Below are 26,106 nucleotides of genomic sequence, written 5' to 3' on the forward strand. Positions count from 1 at the left end.
ATAAAAAGAAAATAAGTAAGAATGAATATATTTTAGACAGAAACAGTTAACTAAGCTTGGTGTGCAAAAGGCCTAACTCTGTGCTATTTAGATATCTTGGAAATCTGACGGTATATATATCATCTTTTAACTTTTATCAAACTGGAATTGAAAGTTGACTTGTAAGAAAATACAGAGGACTTACCTTTCTTTTCTATACGATTTTGCAGCATCTTTAACTTCTCTAAAAACATGGTCTACTTGACGGGTCAACATGTCATGTTTTAAACGCTCTAACAGGTTAATCATGTCATCAAAGACAGAGCTCTCCATAGAGGCTAGTTGTCCCAGCTGCAGTTTACTGAGAGTGTTATTCTCTGCAAAGACCTCCAATGCCGCCTGTTGAAGTTGTAGAAAGAACTGAAAGCAAAAATATGTGAACACATTTATTGAGATGCTTTACCAGCTTGCAATAGAACTCATATATAATTCAGTCATTTAAAGTACACAGTTCAGTGGCTTTTATTATATTCAGGGTTGCACGTATCTCACAATTTTAGAACATCTTCATTACTCCAAAAAGAAACCCCACACTCTTGGACATCCTCCTCCATCCCCTCCACACTCCTCTCCCTATGGGTTTGCCTATTCTGGACACTTCATATAAATGGAATCATACAAATTGTGGTTCTTTGTGACTAGCTCCTTTCACTTAGCATGTTTTCATGATTCATCCATGTTGTTACATGTATTAGTATTTTATTTGTATTGCTAAGTAATATTCCATTATACGGATATACCACATTTTGATGGACATTGGATTGTTTCCACTTTTTGTCTATTATGAATAATGCTGTTATGAACATTTGTGTGTTTTTTTTTTAATATTTTATTGATTTTTTTATAGAGAAGAAGGGAGAGGGACAGAGAGTTAGAAACATCGATGAGAGAGATCGATCAGCTGCCTCCTGCACGCCCCCTACTGGGGATGTGCCCGCAACCCAGGTACATGCCCTTGACCAGAATCGAACCCGGGACCCTTCAGTCCGCAGGCCGACGCTCTATCCACTGAGCCAAACCGGTTCGGCTGTTATGAACATTTGTGTGGACATATGTTTTCACTCCTCTTAGGTATATACCTAAGAGTGGAATTGCTGGATGATATGTTAATTCTACGTTTAACAATTTGAGAAACTGCCAAACTGTTTTCCACAACAATTGCACCATCTTATTTTCCCATCAACTGTGTGAGGATTCAAATTTCTCCACAACCGTGCCAACAGCTGTTATTATGTCATTTTTACCATAGTCCTCCTTCATAGTTTGTATGAAGTGGTATACCATGGTGGATTTGATTTGCATTTCCCTGATGGCTACCATACTTCCTTAAGTAATCATTTTCCTAGACAGATTTAAAGTTGTAGTAATCTAGCATGTATAAGAGTTAAGAAAATTACAATGTCATTTTTACAGTGGTATTTTAGGTAGAGTTAGTATTATTTTTTCTGCCCTATAGGGAAACAGTGCTGTGAATATTAACAAAAGACTAAAAAGAACCTAATGTCCATGAACAGGGGTTGGGGATGGCCACACTTAGTTGTTCAGTGACGGATATGTGAGAGGCCACCTTTGTATTTCTGCTGAAACTATCTGGAAAGAGGCACTATCCTTTTGAGATTGCTGATGGACCAAGTGGTCCTGGGCCACCTATTGTCACACTTACCAGTGTGTCTGAGTATGAAGCCAGAAAACAACTTCAGAGCAGCCATGCCTAATCCTCAGAGCAACACAAATTCCTCACTTCCTCATTCCCCCACTTCCCACTGAGGCCTATGCATCAGGTTTCTGTCACCTATCCCTGAAAACTTCCTAATTCTGAATGGATGGACATGTCAGGCTTGGCACAACCTGGGAATGGAGAGACAGCTATTAGTAGAGAATCTAAATAAGCGGAAGGTCAACTCTTGTCCACTTTTCCTTTTTATTTTTCTAAGTCTGTAATACAAGAGTTTTAATGATTTATTTTGTTAATCCTCATGGGAGGATATTTTTCCAGAGAGTAGTAGGGAGGGAGAAGGAAGAGAGAGAGAGAGAAACATCGAAGTGAGATGCCTCTCACACAAGCCCCAACGGGGGCCAGGGATTGAACCTGCAACCTAGGTACATGCCCTTGACGCTCTAACCATTGAGCCACCGGCCAGGGCTATGATTGTTATTTAAAGCATTCAGAGTCTAAAGAACTATGAAGGTGATAAAGGGACTTTTGATTTTAAACAGAATTTGTACCATAGTAACATACTAGGACACAGAATTCATTCATAATATGAAGAATCAACTCTAAAATTTGGTTATTTCTCTGTTGACAGAAGGACAGTTAATTCAGCATCAGAAAGAAATTTTCAGTGTCAGGTAATTTTCTAAGGATAAGGATGATGGCAAATTCATCTCTGTTAAAGGCTACAGCCCTAAAGTTAGTTAGTGATGTTCCACAAATATTTCATTGAAGTTAAAAATCTGCCCCTGAATGAGTTTCTTTTTAAATCATCTGGCACAAGAATCAAGAATGACAATTTGTTGCATACCATTGAAAACACTTAACAGAAAATGGAGCAGTGTGTGGGCTGAATGAATAAACTACTTACTAAAATTAGGAACATGATACAAAAAAGTATACAATGAATGAATGTATTCTGATTAGGTGACTTTATAAAGATAAATGCATTGATCCTTATTACACTCTACACTGTATTTTAAAATGATTATTTGAAATTATAATTGTGAAATATTTTGTCTTATTTTCCTTGCTCAGCAGAATGATATTATGTACAAAGATTTCAGCTAACGTTTTTGTAGAAAAAGTAGGTTTTAAATAATTATTGTTACAGCCAAAGGCCAGACTAAAATAAATTATGATTTTGTTTATCAGATTTTTATTGTGTTTACATCTGTAATTAGTATATTTATTTTTATTTCCTTTTTATTTTGGTTTATTACCCTGTATTTAAGATAAAGACTACTTTTTATATATCACAGTAAAGGAATACAATTTTTGTCTATCTTTTAGCAGTACATCATAATTCTATATACAACACATTATATAATACATTACCAGTATACTATAATTTTTTGTCATAAATTCATAATTTAAGATACATTCTTCTCATGTTTTTTAGACTTCCTCCCTAACCCAAGTATTAAATATTTCTAAATGTCTATGTTCGGCTATATGTCATTTCTGCTTTTATTTTTTGTTTTATTGCATTAAGATTAGATTTGACAATGTACAGAAATTTTAAATTAATTTACCTTGTCCATTTTTGTGACTCATGTGGGCACATTCAAAAATTACATTTTCCTTAGTATACTGTGAATTTGTCACCAATTCTCAGTTAATCTAATTATTTAACTGTGATTTTTCAATCCCCACCTTATCTATTATATTTTTTTAAATGGTACTTTTAAGTCTTTAGTTAAAATCATTTTTTCCACCTTACTGAAAAACCACACACAGATATTGGAGCTCTCTCTCCCTTTTTTCTTTTTGGCTAAAACTTGAAGCATATGCCCCTCTTGTTCTTTTACCCTCCCCCTCTCCCCCCAATAGTAAACAGCTTTATTTATTTCCCCCTTTATTTTTTTGTTGTTGTTTGATTTCCTCTTTGATCCATTGGTTGTTTAGTAGCATGTTATTTATAGTCTTCATGTATTTGTGGTTTTTCCAGTTTTCTTCCTGTGGTTGATTTCTAGTTTCATACCACTGTGGTTGGAAAAGATGCTTGATATGATTTCAATCTTCTTGAATTTACTGAGACTTGTTTTGTAGCCTAACATGTGGTCTATGTTAGAAAATGTTCCATGTGCACTTGAAAAAAATGTATATATCTGCAGTTTTTAGATGAAATGTTCTGTAAGTGTCTATTAAGTTAATCTGGTGTAATGTGATCGTTGAGGCCATCATTTCCTTATTAATTTTCTGTCTGGACGATCTCACTGGTGTGAGGTATTAAAATCCCCAACTATTATTGTACTACTCTGGATTTCTCCCTCTATGCCCATTAACCATTGCTTTATAAAGTTAGGTGCTCCTATGTTAGATGTGTAGATATTTACAATTGTTATGTCCTCTTCTTGGATTGACCCCTTTATAATTGCTATCTCCTTGTCTTTTTTAAATGTTTTAAAGTCTATTTTGTCTGATATGAGTATTCCTATGCCAGCTTTCTTTTCATTTCTATTCACATGAAATATCTTTTTACATCCCTTCACTTTCAGTCTGCATGTGTCTTTCAATTAGAAGTGTCTCTTATTAGATTGGTCATGTTTTTTTAATTACTATTATAGGTGGATCATGTTTTCAAATTCACAGAACCACCCTGTGTCTTTTTATTGGAGCATTTAATCCATTCATATGTAAAGTAATTATTGATAAGTATTGCCATTTTGTTCATTATTTTTTGGTTGTTTTATAGTTCTCCGCTGTTCCTTTCTTCTTCTCTTAATCTCTTCCCTTGTGGTTTGCTGTTTTTCTTTAGTATTTTGTTTGGATTTCTTTCTCTTTGTTCTTTGCAGGTTTGTAGCTGTAGTTACCATGAGGTGTGTGTGTGTGTGTGTGTGTGTGTGTATCTGTAGCAGTCTATTTTAAGCTGATAGGTCTTTAAGTTTGAAGATATTCTATAAGGACAATTTTTACTCCCCCTCCCATGCTTTACATTATTGATATCATGTTTTAGATCTTTTTCTATTGTGCATCTCCTAACTACTCATGGTTTAAGTCTGATACTTTTTCTTTTGACATTTGTAGTAGCTTCTTACATATATGATATGCTATATTTATTAAGTATTTGGCTTTACCTATGAGATTTTTTTCCTTTCTCCTATTTCTAGTTATGAACTTCCCTTTTCTGCTTAAAGAAGACCCTTTAATATTTCTTGTAAAGCTGGTATAATGATGATGGACTACTTTAGTTTTTGTTTGTCCAGGAAACTTTTTTTTTAAATATATTTTTATTGATTTCAGAGAGGAAGAGAGAGGGAAAGAGAGAGACATCAATGATGACAGAGAATCATTGATTGGCTGTCTCCTGCAGGCCCCACACTGGGGATCAAGCCTGCAACCTGGGCATGTGCCCTGACCAGGAATCCAACCGTGACCTCCTGAGTCATAGGTCGAAGCTCAACCACTGAGCCATGGCAGCCAAGCCAGGAAACTCTTTAAATTCTGAAGGATAACCCTGATGGATAAATTATTCTAGGTTGTAGGTTCCTTTCTTTTAGCTCTTTAAAAATATCCTGCCACTCCCTTCCGGTCTATAAAGTTGCTGCTGAAAAATCAGCTCACAGCCTTATTGGGGTTTTACTGTTTTTTACCTCTTGCCTCCTTCAAGAAGGTCTCTCTAACTTTTGCCGTTTTAATTACATTATGTCTTAGTGTGGGTATCTTTGAGTTCATTTTGTTTGGAACTCTCTGTGCTTCCTGAACCAGGATGTTTGTTTCCTTTCCCAGGTTACAAAAGTTTTCAGGCATTATTTCTTTTCTTTTTTAAAAAAATATATTTCTTTATTGGCTTCAGAGAGGAAGGGAGAAGGAGAGAGATAGAAACATCAATAATGAGAGAGAATCATTGATCAGCTGCCTCCTGCACACCCCCCCACTGGGGATCGAGCCCACAACCCAGGTATGTGCCCTTGGCCGGAATCGAACCTGGGACCCTTCAGTCCACAGGCTAACGCTCTATCCACTGAGCCAAGCAGGCTAGGGCAGCCATTTTTTCTTTAAATAAAGTTCCTGTTCCTTTCTCTTTTTCTTTTACTTCTGGGATCCCTATATTACAAATGTTTGAGCAAACTGTTTTTCATTTTACTTTTCTAGTTTCATTTCATGATATAATTATATAATACTTTATAATGTATCTTCATATTCATTATTCTCACTTTAGTTTTTTCACCTAAATATATTTATTTCACTGTTTTATGATCATCTTAATTTTCTGTTAAGGCTTCCTGTCATGAAACCTATGTCATTGCACAAGCTGGTGAAACCCCAAGCTGATTTTTATATCACACAGATGATCTTAGAATAGCAATTCTTAACCCCAGGGTACCCTAAGAAGGAGTTCTTGGAGGCCTTCTGGATCATTTTAATGTCTAAAACAGCTATAGGCATTAATCTATGTATGTTAAATTAGGAAGGCTAAGTTTCTGGAAGTATATATTGGAAAATCTGGTTAACAAAGCCCTAACACCCAATATATTCCTTGGATTAATAAAAAGAGTAAAAATAAATTACCAGTTAATATATATTTAGGCAGACCAAATCTGTCAACACATGGAATCTACATGGAGAAAAGATGGGTAAGTAAAATTATTGGAGGTAAAAGGTCTTACAGTACTTGTTAATTGGACCCAACGTTTTGATATTTAGATTTATTTAAAACATACCTTCCAATAATTTAATTAGTTAATTTTCTTGGATGTGATAATGGTATGGTAGTTATGTTTTTTTTAAAAGGGAGCTCTTATCTTTCAGAGGTATATATATTAAAATATTTACCAAGAAACATGATATCTGAGATTTGATTCCAAATAATCAAACATGGGGAGTGGAGGTTTCATTTTGTTTAAAATGACACAAAACTGGTATGAGAAGCTGGGTGATAGTCATATGCAGATTCATTTTATTATTCTATTTATGCTTGTATATGTTTGAAAATAAACAAATAATTTTAATGTACGAAATCATTAAAAATTTTAAAATAGTTTATATTTTTTGTGATTTTCCATAATTTGTCACATTTTGAGGCATTCAAGAGATATCAAGTGTTATTATTTTATTTTCCTTAAAGTTCTGGATTTTATTGACTTTTCTGAGATGACAATTACCATACAAGTAATTCCCAAGGATAAAGTCTAAAGAGAACTATAAACAACTATTTCATGAAATGTTGGCTTTTTTTCCCCAATGATGAAAATATCAGGATTATTTAACCATTTGAGAGTTGATTGAGAAAAATATGTACTTTAATCACACCTTTTAAGTTTGGCCTAATTGTTATTCTGCCTAATGTGTATTTTTGCTTGCTATAGAATCAACATTTCAAAAGGTAAAACTATTCGTACTACTAATGTATTATTCAATATAAAAGCACATTAACTTACAATATTGTCAGCCCAGTCTGCTAGCACTGTTGAGATATAGTTCACAGCATTAAGAATCGCACAGTATCGAAAGCCAAGGGAAGCTCTGGTCTCTTCTTTCATCACCTGAGTCAGTCGTATCCTAAAATCATCTACTAAGTCTTTCTGTAACTCCAGGAACTGCAGCTTTCTGGAAGCTGTGGGAAGATTTTTATACCTGTCTGTGGAGAAAGTTAACAAAACATATGAAGGTTTTTGGTACTGAATATGATATAGCTATAGGTTTTCCCTACTGATATGCCTTGGTGCCCTTGTCAAAAATCAATTGACCATTCAAGTATGGATCTATTTCTAAATTTTCTAAGGATGTGGGTTTCACAAGTCTATATATTTGTCAAAACTCACTGGACTGTATACATAAAATCTATGCTTTTCACTGTATATAAATCATGCCTCAATTTTTTAAAGGACATATGAAATAATTATATACAAAAAGCACTCCATTGCCATAGCCGGCTTGGCTCAATGGATAGAGCGTAGGCCTGTGGACTGAAGGGTCGCGGGTTTGATTCCGGTCAAGGGCATATGCCTGAGTTGCAGGCTCGATCCCCAGTAGGGGGCGTGCAGGAGGCAGCCAATCAATGATTCTCTCTCATCATTAATGTTTCTATCTCTCTCTCCCTTCCTCTCTGAAATCAATAAAAATATTTTTTTTTTTAAAAAGCACTCCATTTCTACAATAAATAAATGACATTTTTTTAAAAGGAAGGAGGAGCCGAAACCGGTTTGGCTCAGTGGATAGAGCATCGTCCTGCGGACTGGGGGGTCCCAGGTTCGATTCCGGTCAAGGGCATGTATCTGGGTTGCGGGCACATCCCCAGTAGGAGATGTGCAGGAGGCAGCTGATCGATGTTTCTCTCTCATCGATGTTTCTAACTCTCTATCTCTCTCCCTTCCTGTCTGTAAAAAATCAATAAAATATATTTAAAAAATAAATAAATAAATAAATAAATAAAAATAAAAATAAAAGGAAGGAGGAACTAGGATAGGTTAAAATAGATACCTACATAAGAATTTATAGGTGAAAAAAAAAAAGAATTTATAGGTGAAATGGTAAGCTGTCTGAAGTGTTCTTTAAAATACTCCAGGGGAAAAAAAAAAGAGTTGGGGAGAAAAATATATAATAGAAAGATGAGAATTTAAGAAAACCTTAATAACATATACCTGAGGGTTCATTATATTATGCTACATTATGTATGTTTAAAAACTTCCCTTGGCCCTGGCCGGGTAGTTCAGTTGATTAGAGTGTCATCCCAATATGCCAAGGTTGCGGGTTTGATCCCCAGTCAGGGCACATATAAGATTCAACCAATGAATGCAAAAATAAGTGGAACAACAATGATGTTTCTGTCTCTCTCTCTCTCTCTCATCCTCCCTCTCTCTCTAAAATCAATGAAGATATATTTTAAAAACATTTTTCTTTAAAAAGAAGAAAATTTCCGTAATAAAAAGTAAAGTTTTTCTTTAGCTCAGCCAGCATGGCTCAGTGGTTGAGCGCTGACCTATGAACCAAGAGGTGACAGTTCGATTCCCGGTCAGAGCACATGCCCGAGTTTCAGGCTCTGATCCCCAGAGAGGGGCGTGTAGGAGGCAACCAATCTAAGATTCTCATCATTGATGTTTCTATGTTTCCCTCTCCTTTTCTCTCAAAAATCAGTAAGAATGTATTAAAAAAAAAAAAAAAAAAAAAAAAAAGACCAATGGGGGACAAAAGGAGACAGACATATGTAATACTTTCAACAATAAAGAATTTTTTTTTTTTAAAGCATGAGTTTTTCTAAAATTTTTATGTTTGTGATTTCATATTTTCCTTAAGTTGCAGATAATGGAATTATTTACTGACGAGGCTGGAATAACACTTTTTCGGGTTACACATGCAGGCCCAAGAAATGGACAAGACAGAGAGGATGGAGGTAGAGAGGACACGGTGGCACCTGCAGAGCCAGAGGCCTGCAGGGAGCCATGCAGATGCTGCAGACCAACCAGGTTCGAGGCTGTTAGGCCTCCCTCTGGCCAGAATATTCTTGCACTATTAGAAGAGTTTCTATTACTACCTTAACCCCTAAAGTTACTTTCTGCAATCTTTGGAATATTTAAAATTTTGGTCAATCACAAACTAAGTGGCGAGAGAATTCAGGTAGTAAAATCAATTTCCCATTTGTTTTTATGTAACAATTCATGAATTTCCCCTCATATATACCAATGTTTAAGATCTTAAATTATTAAAAATATGAAACCTAGGATATTATGCCAGAGTTCTGCCAAAATAGAAACTGAATTTGAAGATCTTATAATAACTATTATGTAATATTAATTTTGTTAAACTACTTTAAAAAAGTATCATGGCCCTAACCAGTTTGGCTCAGTGGATAGAGCGTCAGCCTGCGGACTCAAGGGTCCCAGGTTCGATTCCAGTCAAGGGCATGTACCTTGGTTGCCAGCACATCCCCAGTGGGGAGTGTGCAGGAGGCAGCTGATCGATGTTTCTCTCTCATTGATGTTTCTAACTCTCTATCGTTCTCCCTTCCTCTCTGTAAAAAATCAATAAAATATATTTTAAAAAAAAAAAAGTATCATGGGAAGAGTTAGTACTTTTTAAAAAAATATATTTTTATTGATTTCAGAGAGGAAAGGAGAGAGATAGAGAGATAGAAATATCAATGATAAGAGAGAATCATTGATTGGCTGCCTCCTGCAGCACATCTCCTCAGGGGGGATCGAGCCCGCAACCTGGGCATGTGCCCTTGGCTGGAATTGAACCTGGGACTCTTTAGTCCGCAGGCCAATGCTCTATCCACTGAGCCAAACTGGCTAGGGCAAGAGTTAGTACTTTTAAGACAAAGTTTTATCTTAAAAGACTTATACTTGCCAGTTATAACTAAGAGGAGCGTCATAAAAGTTTCTGCACAGTCTGGAACTTTCATCTCATCCACATCAGTGATATCCTTATATTGGGATATCCAGGCAGCTTCTGATGAAAGCATTGAGTCCATTTTTTGAAGAGCAACTGATAATGCAAAGAAAGGATTATGTCAAGTAGTTACAGTCATTTCTAATTTTTCAGCTCGCAATTTTTTAGGAATGATGACTTTTCTATAAAAAATAAATCAACAGCCTCTTATACTAGTTGCACTATATTTAACATGCTCTACTTTAAGGTTAAACAAGATACTTCTCCCTGCCAACCCTACCCAAAACCTTCAAAATAGTTATACTGACTAGACAAGCTGCATCCAAAATGATTCTACCAAGAGCAGAACTACTGTATGTAAAAATTTATAAAACAGTTAAATATATATATATATTCTACAGGCTTAAATAATCCACTCTAGAAACACAGAGAGTGCAATTATAGAAGAAAACTAACGTTTGATGAGAAGAAAAGAAAATGACCTCTAAAGGCAACTTGGTAAACTCTGACCAAGAAATTTCTTGGAGAAAAACACCAAAAATTAATATGCACAAAAAGGGACATCTCTCCCCATGGCTACATGAGCACTTACATTTTCTCTCCACAGTCAGCCACCTCTGAAAACAGGTTTCCTCTGATAGAATATGCATACAATTAGCAAAAGTGCCAGGATAGCCATGAACACTGTGTAGCTCCCTTTCAAACAACAGCACCTCATCCACCAAATGACAGAAGAGATTGTCATCATAGAGCAGACAAGGAATATCAGCTGCTAACTTCTCCAGAACCAGCATCATAAGGCCCCGAGAAAATTCAAGCTAAAAGAAATACATAAGCAAGCATAAGGTAATATACATGACAAGCTATTCGTGGACACTCTAACACTGGAATGCTTAGGACTGAGTCTCTTACCATTGCATTTGCTGAAGAGCCTGCTTTGTCTAATATTGGCTGAATCTTCTCATCCAGAAACTGTGTGTGGTTCCCAATCCACATCAGCACTTGAGTCAAGTACCATTCAGGCTAGGAAAGGAGGTAAAATAGTTTGACTTCTTTAGTTATTCCAACTAGAGTTACAGTTAAATGGCTCTATTTCATTGTATACACACAACACTTACAAAAATTAGTTGAAAATTCCTACATGTAAGAGCACAATTTCTACTCTGAATTTTAAACTCATGAAAGCTTAATAATCAAATGTTTCCTAATATACTCCCAACAAATTCCAGTAATGTGGCTTACATCAATAAACTCAAATTTATGCCATTATATTTAAAAACTAGCATTTACAAATATATAAAATCAGTGTTCCAAAGAACTGATGACCTTTAAATAGTTTTTTTTTTTGTTTTTTTGTTTTTTTATATTCCACCTTTTTATTTTTAAAACCAGCCCTGTCCATTGTTCTTGTTCATCTAGGCTAACACACGTTTGAAATGTCAGGCATCTAAATAGTTTATTTTTTTGAAGTAACATTCCAAAATAATTTTTTTTAGACCTTACCCGAGTGAGAATATCTTTTTCATAGATTTTATTTGTTTTTAGAGAGAGAGTGGAAGCGGGGGGTTGGGGGGTAACATCGATGTGAGAGAGACACATTGATTGGTTGCCTCTGCTCTCACCCCAACCGTGCCCTTGACCAGGAATCAAACCTGTGACCCTTCGGTCTTTGGGCCGACGCTCTAATCACTAAGCAAAACTGGCCAGGACCCAAAATAATTTTTTAAAATATATTTTTATTGATTTCAGAGAGGAAGGGCAAGGGAGAGAGAGATAGAAACATCAATGATTAAAGAGAATCATTGACTGGCTGCCTCCTGCACGCCCCTTACTGGGGATTGAGCTCGCAACCCGGGCATGTGCCCTTGACCAGAATCGAACCCGGGACCCTTCAGTCCACAAGATGACAAGCTATCCACTGAACTAAACTGACTAGGGCCAAAAATAATTTTTTTTTTTACTGATTTCAGAGAGGAAGGGAGAGGGAGAAAGAGATAGAAACATCAATGATAAGAGAGAATCATTGATAGGCTGCCTCCTGCACGCCCCCCACTGGGGACCGAGCCCAAAACCCAGGCATGTGCCCCTGACCGGAATCAAACCCGGGACCCTTCAGTCCGCAGGCCGACATTCTATCCACTGAGCCAAACCAGCCAGAGCAATTTTTAAACATTATTTTCTGCTTTTTCTTTTCAAAAGTTAAATTAAGAAAAAAATTTGGCTGGTCTACATCACAAACATTATACATGCCTTAAAACAGGTATAATTATATAATAGGAAATGTAAGTATGCAGCATTTTAAATTGTCCCTAGAGATGACTACATAAAATTTCAAAGTTTTGCTAGACAGGGATTAAACATTTAATGAATGGTAAATCCCTGTTGTGTGCTAGATGTTAGGAATACAAAAATGAGTAAGCGGCAATCTCAAATTTCGGGAGCTGCATAGTTTAGGCTTGATGTCAGAGTACCTGGACCACTGGAACCACACTTTAAAAAGCAACCAACATAACTCATAATTTTCTTACCTCAAATTACTACTACCTCTCTACAACTTTAGGTTGATTGCTTTGTCTCACTACTTACTAATTGGTTCTACTGTTCTTTCTACCAATACCCCCTCAGGGGATGTCCACGGAGAGGTCCGGACTGGAAGAGGGCGCAAGCCAGGCTGAGGGCCCCCCGCCCCAGTGCACGAATGTAGTGCACCGGGCCTCTAGGTATATCTATAAAGGGCAGTGACAAAACAGGTATTCACATCTTTAGAGAAATGTCAATAGGATCAGATTTTAACTTGGTTAAAGGGAAAGTACAGAAATCCTTAATATTTGCTATTAATAAAAACCAAGGACAAGAGTTGGCAAAGCACACCTTGCTTATAACATTAGTCTGTCGGTTCCCTCTGAAGTGATACCTGAACCTCTTCTGCAGGGGAGTCAGCATAATCTGGATGGGCAGGATGACAGAAGAGGATGCAGGAAGAGAGTATTTTTCTGGAAGTTGTTTTGGCTCAGTAAGTAATTCATCTCTGACATAGTCAAGTCAAGGGAAAAGAATCAAAAGCATACGTGTATGTGTGTATATGCACACATACATTTTTCCAACAAAGATATAGGATACTAAGTAAAAATTGTAACACCAATAATATGTAATCTTCCTATACATTAGTTAGAAAAAGCATGAAAAATGTTATTAGAATTAATATGTCTTTCTTAAAAAATAGTAGAAAAAAACACATTCAAGTAATCATTTTATTAAATTAACACTAAGTTAATAGGTTTCCTTCCAACTACCCATTTTTATCTACTGTCCCAAGAGATTATGTGAGTCAAAGTTGGGTCAGTTACGTATTTTAGGCTGACCCTTGCCCTGCCACCCACATGCAGTTCATTACGAAAGAAAACAATCTACCACTCTGTGAGCTTATACAGATCAAGTCCAAACCAGTCCCATTTGGCTTTTGGCCACTTTCAAAAAGTTTTACTCTCTAGTCACAAATCTACCATAGAAAAATAAATTTTAGTAAGTTTTAACTCCAACAAAGATACGAGGTTTGTAGTTTCAGAAGCTGACAAAATAGTGTCTCCAGGTTACTATATATCTCAGGAGCAGTGGCTGGTCGACTTAAGCCAACAGTTTGAGACTGAGGGGGTGCGATGAATGGCCAATGAAGCTGTGCTAAAATTTCCTCAAAATCACTGTAACAGAAAAGTAATACACATACTTCAATAAAATCCAACGATCACCAAATATTTATATAAAAGTAATTACCATAAAATATGAGTAAATTCCTTACCTTGTAAGCCTGTCCTTGAGAATTTTATGCCAGAATTTAACAGTGGCTCTCATGAAACCAAGAAGATGAGTACAGGATGATTCCTGTAGCTTGATGTCAAGTTCTGCCATAGACACCAGAGTAGAGGCTGCCTCAGGGACATTGTTGGTCATGAGATATTGCTGAATGTTATCACTGCAAAACAAGGCAAAGCAAACTTTAAAGACAGTTTAAAATAATTCCAAAGCAGAAAAACTGCTTCTCCCTCCTGTTTTATATAAAATTAATCCAAGGAAGAAAGAAGCACCACACAGAAGTGGCTTTTTTACCTGATACCCATGTCTCTGGGAGCCTAGAGTCTTCAAATTCTTAGAGAACAGCTGCCCATGGTCAAGACCTCCCTACACCTTGCCCTTCCCACTCCTCCCAACAGAACAGATTTATCCTGGGTCACATTCCCTCACGCACTGCTCATTTCTGATAAATCTGCCTTTTACAGAAGTCTTTATTATCTTTCTTTTCTTTTCTTTTTTTTTTGTAGTCTTTAGTATCTTAATCCAAGGGATTGAAGACTTTACCTACTTTGCCCAGTTGAACCTGATTATAAGGAACTGAATTTTAGGCACCTTAGAATCCAGGCCTTTCAAATTCGTTAGAAAAGTTCCAGATAAAATTTAAGGTAAGCTCTACAGCAAGGGTTGCAAACTCAAATGCCTACAAAGGCCTAATAGGGAAAGTAAATTCAAAAAAGCAAAGTGGGTGGGTAATCGAGTATCCTAAGGCTCCAGCCAATTGTTGCCACACTAAAGGGTGGATCTAATGTGGCCAAATCTTAAAATTTTTCCAGAAAGGAAGGAAAACAAGATTTTCATGTAAGCTCCTGCTAGGTGGCTCAGTTGGCTGGAGCACTGTCCCATATACCAAAACGTTTCGGGTTTCATTCCTGATCAGGGCTCCTACCCAAGTTGCAGGTTTAATCCCCGGGATCTCCCTCCCCTCCTTCCCCCTCTCTAAAATACAATTAAAAACAAACAAACAAACCCAAACCATATCCTCAGGAGAGGAATTTAAAAAGAAGAAAGATTTTCATGTAAAAGCAAACCAATTATTCAAATTCTTTAAAACAAGCCAAATTCAACATATCTTTAGGACAAATTCAGCCTATGAGCTACCATTTGGGCTCTATAAAGCAAAACCTTTTATTTTAAAATGAATTGTTTCTTTTTATAAAAATAATATATTCCATACCTTAAAGTCATCTAAGAATAAGGAATAAAATGTAACCTTTTCAGTAATGAATCTCAGTGCAGGGGTCACCCCTGCAGGAAACCTGAAGTACTTCTCCACTAGGCAGCCTATGCTCGTTCTACCTGGGCGCTTGGCCACTGTGCTGGAAGATGACGAATGTGCTGGGACTCTCCTACCCGGTTGGGTGTGCGGTTCAGTCATGTTCCTGGGGTAGACACAGCGCTTCCTCACAAAGAGAAAGGTGTAGCCCACCCTGCCAGCTCTACTCTGCACTAGTATTTTCCTCTCCTTTCTCAAGGAGCTGCTTGAGGTTTCCACTGTCACTGTTTCAGGCCTCAACAAGAATACTAAGCTCATGTTTGTATTATTCTGCCGGCCCTTTTAGCCATCCCCTACACTCATTCTCTCACTTTTCTTTCTTCTCCCTTACTAATATTTTTTATTAAAATTTCGAACAGATCTTGTCTTTTATAGTTATTCTCAGAATTTAAAATACTATTTTTTCCCCCACTGGGCATCAACAAATCCACCATTTCTGTAATTAAGGTGCTGGTAGTCCTAGCCGGTTTGGCTCAGTGGAGAGAGCATTGGCCTGCAGACCAAAGGGTCCCGGGTTCGATTTCGGTCAAGGGCACATACCTTGGTTGCAGGCTCCTCCCCGGCCAAGGCCCTCATCGGGGCTCATGCAGGAGGCAACCAGTCGATGTGTTTCTCTCACATTGATGTTTCTCTCTGTCTTTCCCTCTCTCTTCCACTCTTCCTAAAAATCAATGGAAAAATATCCTCGGATGAGGATTAACAAAAAGATGCTGGTAGTTGCTCTTGTTCTGATGGTTAGCATGCACAATTAACTGCTCCTGTATGAGGTTCTTCCCTGTGCGTTATGGCAAATCTCACTGATTTCCCACTTTGAAGACATCCAAACTAAGTGTTGCGTTATGTTAAAACAAAGACTACCATGTTAAAGAAATGCCTATATGTTATAAAAGAAATTTTAAAATGTACAAATAACCACGGAATACAGGAGTACCGACCTGGATCAGATCTCCACACAACATGAAGCATGAATGACATTCAGAGCATAGGAAAAGCCAGGGTTATAGGGTTCATTCAGAGTGATACTGTTGAACTGTAGTATTCAAGAAACAGGGTTAAATGTAAAGATGCTACTTCTAGAAAGAAGAAACTACTTTAAAAAAAAAAAGTGCTACAGAATAAAAACAGTCATTAAAGGAAAATTAAGAGATAAGGAAAGTCTCAGGAGCCCAAAAGAAAGCTAGAAATAGAAATAGAGATGTATCACAAAAGACCTACGGGAAAAAACATGTTATTAAAGAGAGACATAACTGCTCTACTTGATTAAGAGTTTGATTCCTATTTCTAATGTAACTCCCTGGGCATATTTTCTTTTAAACAATTTCAACACCAGAAAAAGGCTACTTATAACTATGGCCCTATTTTAATTAATCTACTATAAGACTGAAGCTTTTACCTAATAAGGTTATAATTTATTACAATAACTTAAGGTTATTAATATTATCCCTTTTTAGTATTTTCTTTCAGAGGGCAAGGAAAAAAGAAGTACTAGTAAACTAAGCAAGGTTTAAAATTCTTTCACTATAAAGAATTTATCTAAACAAAGAGACACTCTAAAAAGCTTAAGTCAACTTCTGGAATTGCTAATAATATTACAATCTTAGGCATATCACTTTTTCTGTAAAGGTAAAACATGTATGCAAACAAAAATTTTCGTATTGTACTGATAGGTAAAATTATTTAAATCTCAGGAAACATATGCAGGACAAAGTGATACGGTATTACTCTTTGGAAGAAATAACATAAAATATATAAACTACTAGAGGCCCGGTGCACAAAATTCGTGCACTGGGGGTGGGTGTCCCTCAGCCCGGCCCTCTTGCAGCGCGGGACCCCTCAATCAAACATCCTTAGCGCTGCCGCAGAGGCGGAAGAGGCTCCCACCACTGCTGCTGCACTCGCCAGCTGTGAGCCAGCTCCTGGCTGAGCGGCGCTCCCCCTGTGGAAGCACACTGACCACCAGGGGGCAGCTCCTGCGTTGAGCGTCTGCCCCCTGGTGGTCAGTGCGCATCATAGCAACCGGTCATTCTGCTGTTCGGTCAATTTGCATATTACCCTTTTATTATATAGGATGATACATTTAAAATGAGACATCAGACTCTTGGATGACTTTTTTCCCTTAATGGTTGCTGACAGCTTTGAGGGAAGAGCAGTTAAAGCAAAAATGAAATAGTATAGTTTAGAGGGGTTGGAGGACTATATCATGAAACCAAATAATCTGCCAGCCTAGGCAGAAATGTTAATTTAGCTTATTTGAAAGCTAATACACAACCAGCCACCAGTGGTATGTATTCAATTCAAAAAGAGAGCTAGAAATAGAGATGTATCACAAAAGACCTACAGAAAAAAACATGTTATTAAGAAAAGTAACTGTGCTAGGGAAAAAAAGTAGAACTCTTATTCATCTAAGAACACTTGTAGCTCTTATTAGATGATGCCCACTGAAAAAAATTCAAATTATAGTGAAAGTAATCTATTTTATTAAGTGGCCATCTCTAAAAAGTAAAAAGGATTATTATCACACTGAGGGAATATGTTATTAATCTAGCATTATAAAAAGTGGTTTTTATCATGTGTTCAAATACAACTATAAGATTTAAAATTTTTACTTAGATTACTTTCTTTCAAATGCAAATTAAGCTCCCTGAAAAGTTTATATTCATTCACAATAAAGGAAAAGAATCATTATCATAATGCTAATTTAATAACAACTGGTAAAATTACATTATTATAATCTTTAATTAACTCAATTATTTAATGGCATGCATGCAATCTCTAAGACAAAGCCTCAAGGGAAAATAATAATTATGAGGACAAAGAAACCCATTTTACCTTAGTTCTTCAATTTGTGAAATCCATTTAAGGTAAGCGAGATGCCGTTCTATCTCTTCAATTTGGTTAATCATGGCCCCAAGATCTTCCATCCAGGGCTGTGCAGTCAGCAAATGGCTACCAATGGAACTGACTAGATGAGTCTCTTGCTCCAGACACTGATTAAGAAACTGCTTTGATTCTTCTGCATTTTTTAAGGCATTCTGAATTCTTTTAGGGATTTCTGATGAAATCGTAAGTACCTGATCATACCAAAAACAAAAAACAGCAGCCATCAGATGAAATTTGCATAGCCTTTTTTATTCATTCATTACCTTCAAAATACATGTTTGTTCTAATATAGCGGTTCTCAACCTGTGGGTCGCGACCCCTTTGGGGGTCGAATGACCCTTTCACAGGGGTCGCCTAAGACCATCAGAAAACACATATATAATTACATATTGTTTTTGTGATTAATCACTATGCCTTAATTATGTTCAATTTGTAACAATGAAATTGGGGGTCACCACAACATGAGGAACTGTATTAAAGGGTCGCGGCATTAGGAAGGTTGAGAACCACTGTAATAGAATAGAAAAGTATCAATTAAAAGCTCCAAAAGAAAAATCTGATTTCTGCATCCTGTACCAACGAAACCTAAGTAGGGAGAGGTACATCACACTGACCCCCTGTAAGCATCTATGGATCTGCCTTCATGAAGCTCAGTACTTTCAGAGAGTACTTTCCAGCCACATGGAAGAACATATACAAATATTAGGCATCAGTACAATATAAAAAAAATTATAGAATAATTTTAATTTAATCAATACTGATTGGACACTCTGTACCAGGCACTGTGCTAGGGATAGACATAAATAAGACACGGCATCTGCCATTAAAGATCAGTTGGTATGGAAGAAAAATGTAAGCAAATATTTCAACAGTGGATTGATGAAATAAAGGAGATGCTAGGTGCGATGGTGTACTAAGGTAGTGCTTCCCAAACCTGAATGTATAAGAATTACCCAGAGATCGGTTACAATGCCTATTCAGACTCCGTAGGTCTGAAGTAGGGACTGAGCACCACACTCTGAGTAGCAAGGTTTTGAAGTACAAGGCAGTTGTGCTGGCAGGGTTCATGCACAGACTTTTGTAGGAACGGTAGGAATTTTTTAGGGAACTATGGAAGGAAAGGGCATTCCAGACAGAGGAACAGCTCAGTCAGCAAAGATCTGACTGGGGCACAGAATACAGTCCAAAGAAACTGTCCTCACCGAGGGCATGCTTAGAGAGAGGGAGGGAAGGAGAGAGGGAAAGAAACATTGATTCGAGAAAGAAACATGGAGAGAAAAGATGAGCCTAAATAGCTAGGGAGAGACCAGGTCACAGGTAGCATCTTGTGCCTCAGGAGAATGTGGGCTTTTTCCAATAAGAGTTTTTAATAAGGGAATAATTCAGTTAGATTTATGACTTAGAAAGGTAAGGTGAAGAACAATTATGTTTATTCTCATATTATTTGTAATAAAAACAGAACAGCAAAAATGTCCACCATAACGGCCTGGTTAAATAAATTATGTATGTAAAAACATATTTAAATATCATAAAGCCATTTAAAAAGATAGATTTATATTGATAGGAAAACAAGTCCTATATTAATCATGAAATGTTAAGCTATACATATTTCAACTACATATGAGCTTGCATATTCATATTAACTATATAATAATAATGTTTATATTAATTATAATGAGTATACTACTAATATTTCCGTGAGTTTTAATACTTGCCTGTTCCTCTAACTGCATTTTATTTTCTGTCATCTGTTCTATGAGTTTATCAAGCTTCTTTAAAGATTTAAGGTCATGTCCAACTTCCTTTTCTATAAATGCAGACACATACGAAGAGAGATCACCATTATCTGTAACTTTGCTGACTTGTTCATTTCCAACAAGAGCTGCACTATTTATGTCACCTAAAATGAAAGAAAAGCAATTAATCAATACCAGTAAGTACTACAGAGTTAAAGGAAATACAAAAACTATACAAGGCACTATACCTACCTTCAAAAGTTATTAAAGAAAACTATCTATATACAGTAAATTATATATCATACACACACACATATACAAAAAATGTTTATACCCAAATGAGTATATATAGTGCATGTATACATGTATATGCATATGTACATGTATATATGCACTATCTATATTCATTTGGATATTTTTGTGTATATATTTTATGTGTTTGTATCATACACAGAAATAGCCAAATGAGTAACTATAAAGCAATCTATGGATCAAGTATTACAAAATGCTTAAGAGCTGAGAAAATTTCTCAGAGTGAATGAGAAATTCCTAAAGTCCTAGTAACCACAGGTTTCAATAGATATTGGCAAAATAATGCAGTTACAAACAGATACTGAAGTTTTGTAGGAGACCTTACTTCTTAATAATCTATTTTACTACTGGGGGGAAAAGGTCAAATCTGATTTTATTGGTGCAGTGTTTACTAAATTAGTAATATATTTTTAAAATCTGTAAGGAACCAGATGGTAGGACTGTTTTCAAGATGTTAAAAAAAGAAAAAAAAATAGTATTAAAAGATTTTAAGTATATGAAAAAAATTTGAAAGAGTGACCAATGTGTAAAAATTCCTCCTTTTGTAAGAGTAAAAAAGTTTTAAAACCGAGGCGCAAGCTAAGCGAAGCGGGGAGTGTGGACTACGACTTTCTTGTTTCCATCGTACAGACAGCTCTACTGCCAAGATGGCCAATGTGCCTAAAACCCGAAGGACTTTCTGTAAGGAGTGTGGAAAGCATCAGCCTCACAAAGTGACCCAGTGTAAGAAGGGGAAGGATTCCCTGTACGCCCAGGGAAAGAGGCGCTATGACAGGAAGCAGAGTGGCTACGGTGGCAGACAAAGCCGATTTTCCCGAAAAGAAGCTAAAACCACAAAGAAGACTGTGCTGAGGCTTGAATGTGTAGAGCCTATGTGCAGATCAGAGGGGATGCTGGCCATTAAGAGATGCAAGCATTTTGAACTGGGAGGAGATAAGAAGAGAAAGGGCCAAGGGATCCAGTTCTAAGCTTTTATTTTTGAGAGGAAAATGTTAAAGCTGTAGAAAAATTACCTGTATGAAAATAAATGCAGTGATATTCTTACTAAAAAAAAAAAAATTTTTTTTTAAACCTTCAAATGTCGCCCAAGCTGGTTTGGCTCAGTGGATAGAGTGCCGGCCTTTAGACTGAAGGGTCCGGGGTTCGATTCCAGTCAAGGGCACCTGCCCAGGTTGCGGCCTCAATCCCCAGTAGGGGGTGTGCAGGAGGCAGCCGATCAATGATTCTCTCTCATCACTGATGTTTCTATCTCTCTCCCTCTCCCTTCCTCTCTGAAATCAATAAAGATATATTTAAAAAGCCGTAGCCGGTTTGGCTCAGTGGATAGAGCGTCGGCCTGCGGACTGAAAGGTCCCAGGTTCGATTCCGGTCAAGGGCATGTACCTTGGTTGTGGGCACATCCCCAGTAGGGGGTGTGCAGGAGGCAGCTGATCGACGTTTCTCTCTCATCAATGTTTCTTACTCTCTATCCCTCTCCTTTCCTCTCTGTAAAAAATCAATAAAACATATTTAAAAAAAAAAGATATATTAAAAAAAGAAAAAAATCTTCAAATGTCATTGTATGAAGATGTTCATGTCAGAAACAGAAAAAAAACTGTAAAAAGGAAATCTGAGAGAAAACACAAATTACGAGGGGAAACGAAATGGCTGATGTATCCACTGAAGTGTACAGTCCAAAGTGAGATGCTTTCCATGGCAAAGAAACTAGTCTTGGACTAATTCACTCTGGACTTACTATTTTTTAATCCTCACCCGAGGACATACTTGGAGGAGAGAAGGGAAAAAAAGAAGGGAGGAGGAAGGGAGAGAAGCATCGATGTGAGAAACATCCATCAGTTGCCTTCCATATGTGCCCGGACCAGGAATCAAACCTGCAACCCAGGTATGTGGCCTCACCAGGAATCAAATCGGCAATCTTTCGGTGCACAGGACAACACTCAACCACCTGAGTCACTGGGGCCGGCCACACTGCACTTTTTAAATGTGACAAAAACAGGCGCTCTGGAAGCCATTTTTTAGAGAAGAGCGGTAGCACATGCAACACTGACTAGCTTTCGGTAGCTTTGCTCTCAGGCCATTTAGTATGTGATATTTCCCAGAGTTCACGCCTTATAATAATTTGCCATTTTTACTTAAACAAAACACTTAAGAAAACAAATTTCTAGCTACACCTTTGCTGACCAGCTGTGCCAGGGTGGCTTTCTGAACGTGCCCTGTACCCCAGAGAAACCTGAAGGCTCCCAGCAGCTTCTTACCAAAGAAGGTAGGAGGGACATGACCCACAGCTGGCTGTCATATCTTGCTCCTGCCACTCCACCCCAGTGTGCTAAGATAAACCTTTCCCTTTGAAGGATCTGTTTCCATACGCTATCCCCTTTTGGTTACTTATGGTTTGCTTCTTCCTGGAGTTTAGCACACCTGACTTTTGGGTCAAGATCGGTATAATGGTAACTCCATTTCACTGTGCACTCATTAAATTCCCTGACATTAACCATGCTCAACTACACTCAGTCCGCAACTGGAATTATTCCATATACAGGGCTTAATCTCCCTAGATTTGAGTAGTACCTAGGAATTAAAAATGAAAACAAAAGCAAGATGATGTAAAAATGTAGACTGATCTCCCAATGAAAATAAATACTAAAAAATAAGGCCCCAGAGAAAGCGAGAGTGACTTCATGGAAACCAAACATTGGAATAAATGTGAACATACAGTGCATTTCTTTACTTCAGGTTTGCCTGAAGGATTTGGTCCTCTCTAAACAAATCATTCATGGTGAGTTGGATAAATTAGCAAATATTTAGAAACAAGGACTAGAACAATTTCTTTAAATAAATGAAAGTGTGTGGCATGAAAGATAAAGTTGGGAGACAAAACAGAGCCTCCTGGGGAGCAGCACTGATTGGACTTCACCTCTTTCACCTCTGTTATTCCTTGGAGCTGCCCTTGTACAACTTGGCTCTTTACCAAAAACAAAGTTTGAAGAACGCAGCAATGAGAGAAAGCCAAGAGGTGATAATCAGCCTCATTACAAAACAACTGTCACTTCTGATAAAATAAAAATATGGCCCTAGCTGGTTTGGCTCAGTGGATAGAGCGTCGGCCAGTGGACTGAAGGGTCCCAGGTTCGATACCAATCAAGGCCACATGATAAGGTTGCAGGCTCGATCCCCAGTAGGGGGGCATGCAGGAGGCAGCTGATCAATGATTCTCTCATCATTGATGTTTCTCTCTCTCCCTCTCCCTTCCTCTCTGAAATCAATAAAAATATATTTAAAAATATATATATGAAAAGATGTGCCTAAAGTGAAAATGTAACTACGTATTATATATTGTTTAATTACTTATGTTAAAGGTTAACAAAACATATGCCTATGTGTTTAGTACTGAGTTTCTTTCCTCAACACCCCCAAAATAAATTTTCCTTTGTTTTATTCAACTTAAAAGAATTGAAAACCTGGTTCTTATGCTTTGAGAATCAGTAGACCACTAACTAGTAGGTAGAAGCAAAACTTGCATCTGTCCATGCCTCAATTTCTCAACTATAAATTACAACATTTTCCCAGCCTACACTTAAAGTTTGTAAATAGGACTAAAACCCATGTTTTCTGACTCTCAGCCCAATACTCTTATTTTCTTCTCCTTCAAATATGAACAGAATTGGCTGGTCCACATGAAACTTTATTAATACAAAAAACCCTCTACTGTTATATACAGGAGTCACAATGTCTTGCTAATTAGACCAAATAGCAGAACAACCATCCGGACGAAGCCAGGGCTGCGAAGGCTAGCCAAGGCAGCCGGGACTGTGAGGGCTGAGCCCCTTGCATGCATTTCATGCATCAGGCCTCTAGTCTTAAATAAAACAAGTGAGTTATGTGGTACATCTGCAGACACAGGCAGGGCTATGTGCAGAGGGAATATTTGTGAATGCTAAGGTTACTCTAGCTTAGGGAGTAATTTCTATCTTCACTTACAAAATTTAACTCTTGATATAATCATTTAAATACAGCACAGACTGTTCTTAGTCAAAGACCTTCTTCAAAATAACACATTAATGATTTGGAGGTTTTTATGTGTCTCCTTTTCTCTTTTTTGTAAAGAACACTCCTAATTGCAAAGAAGTTGCCCAAGCCAAAGGAGGAACAAGGATAAAGTCCACGGTCTGTGTCTATCATTTTATTAACATGATAGCTCAACAGGCATCAACTCCCAGGCATGTGAATGGGGCAAAGGTGGAAAAGGGGAGGGTTTAACTGAAAGAAATGGGGTACTCAAAAATCCTTAAGGAAAAGGAGCTGAGCTGTGACAGCTCTGATTTGTCAAGGGCTACAGACTACTTAGAGCTTTCTTGCTGATGCAGATTACATCCGTGTAAAGGGCAAGCTTAGCTCCTAAAGCTAACACGGTAACATGGGCACCCTTTCTCTTACCTCTCGTTCCCAGACCATTTGCCAGGATCAGAAGAACCAAAAACCCTCTGATAGAATGGCTTACATGCTTTTCCTTTCCTCCCCAAAAAATTTCACTTCAAAAGCCCCTAAAGATTTCTTGATTTCCAAAAGCCTGCTGAGCAATGAGTTAAGTAAAATGGCAAATGTCCCCATCCCTGACATATGCTCCTGTGCTTAGTAGGAGATGGAGGTATTAACCTTTCCCTCTTCCTTGTCCAGTCCAAGATCCAGGAACCAAGTTATCCATTGTGTTCTTCTCAGATCAATGTTTTCCTCACCCAAGGATATTTTTCCATTGATTTTTTTTTTTAGGGAGAGTGGGAGAGAGAAAGACAGAAAGAAACATTGATGTAAGAGAAACACATCGATTGGTTGCCTCCTGCACGAGTCTCGACCAGGGCCCGGGCCGAGGAGGAGCCTGCAACCAAGGTACGTGCCCTTGACCAGAATAGAACCCAGGACCCTTTGGTCCCCAAGCCGACATTCTATCCACTGAACCAAACCTAGAAGGGGTCAGATCAATTTTTTTAAAAAAATATATTTTTATTGATTTCAGAGAGGAAGGGAGAAGGAGAGATAGAAACATCAATGATGAGAGAGAATCATTGATCGGCTGCCTCCTGCACACCCCACACTGGGGATTGAGCCTGCAACCCAGGCATATGCTCCCACGGGACTCGAACCCTTCAGTCCACAGGCCAACACTCTATCCACTGAGCCAAACCGATGAGGACTCAGATCAATTTTTAAGCGCAAATTCACTGGTCAAGTCTTACCAAACAATGATCATTTTACTCCTTTGAACCCAATTAAGATGTTGGTCCATCTCTCCTAGATCACTAACCCCTCCACATTCCTGATGCTCCGTAAGTCGGTGCTTCATTAAAATAGCAGGCAGGCCACAATGACAGGAACCCAGGGACACCACACAAGTCCCTGCACTAGGTAGGGGTCAGGAAGTGCTCTTTCCTCCAAATCAACCCGTATTTTACAATTTTAGAAAGACAAAAATATGTGCGTCATTACAATCAGTATTTAATAATATGCAAGCATACTGTACAGAAAATAAAAGCACTTCATCTAAAAGACCCCTTTGGGACGCAGACCCTGGAGGGCCGGGTTCGCAGAGGTGGCCTGGTGGGCAGCGCTAAGGCGTATGGGGTCTGCTTACTTTTCTCCTCCACGTTCTTCCTGTCGTCCCCGATTTCGGAGCAGCCCTAGAAGGAGAACAGGTGCGACACACACATCAGGAGGGAAGTGATCGATGGAACCCACACGAGGCTCCCGGGGGGCATCCACAGGAGGGCTGCGAGGTCCCAAACCCCTTCCCCGGGGGGTCAGAGCGGTCCCATGCAGGTTCCAAAAAAAAAAAAAGCCACCTCCCCGAGGCCACCACGGCCCCCTCCCCAGAAACCGCCAGCGCTACCTCCCCCGAGGGAGGTGCCATCGCACGGGGATGGCCGCGGCCACCGCCCGGGACTCCCTCCCGGAGGCCTGTGCCCCCTCCCCAGATGGCC

General features: G+C 38.0%; 2 protein-coding genes across 4 annotated transcripts in view; one reads left to right on the forward strand and one right to left on the reverse strand.

Moving 5' to 3' along the window:
* The window catches only part of RINT1 (RAD50 interactor 1), a 31,022-nt gene extending 5,074 nt beyond the window's left edge, over positions 1-25,948 (reverse strand). Inside the window, exons 1-11 of one of the 3 annotated variants that reach the window (XM_014536945.1) lie at positions 25,761-25,948; positions 19,802-19,986; positions 18,036-18,277; positions 13,881-14,054; positions 13,633-13,782; positions 12,956-13,112; positions 10,997-11,107; positions 10,677-10,902; positions 10,043-10,180; positions 7,135-7,334; positions 185-399 (exon numbers count right to left, since the gene is read on the reverse strand). In XM_014536945.1, coding sequence (XP_014392431.1) covers positions 185-399; positions 7,135-7,334; positions 10,043-10,180; positions 10,677-10,902; positions 10,997-11,107; positions 12,956-13,112; positions 13,633-13,782; positions 13,881-14,054; positions 18,036-18,277; positions 19,802-19,834 — 1,646 coding nt within the window. In that variant the 5' untranslated portion in view covers positions 19,835-19,986; positions 25,761-25,948. Of the gene's footprint in view, positions 1-184; positions 400-7,134; positions 7,335-10,042; positions 10,181-10,676; positions 10,903-10,996; positions 11,108-12,955; positions 13,113-13,632; positions 13,783-13,880; positions 14,055-16,141; positions 16,237-18,035; positions 18,278-19,801; positions 19,987-25,760 lie in introns of those variants that run through there. The other 2 variants (XM_014536946.1, XM_014536947.1) reach the window with 2 other exon arrangements.
* LOC106725522 (60S ribosomal protein L36a-like) lies at positions 20,767-21,178 on the forward strand. The gene has a single exon (XM_014536948.1). The coding sequence runs from the start codon at positions 20,782-20,784 to the stop codon at positions 21,100-21,102; it is 321 nt and encodes a 106-aa protein (XP_014392434.1). The 5' UTR covers positions 20,767-20,781; the 3' UTR covers positions 21,103-21,178.
* Positions 25,949-26,106: the final 158 nt, after the last annotated feature.

Source organism: Myotis brandtii, unplaced genomic scaffold (assembly GCF_000412655.1).
Source record: "Myotis brandtii unplaced genomic scaffold, ASM41265v1 scaffold17, whole genome shotgun sequence".
Taxonomy (NCBI): domain Eukaryota; kingdom Metazoa; phylum Chordata; class Mammalia; order Chiroptera; family Vespertilionidae; genus Myotis; species Myotis brandtii.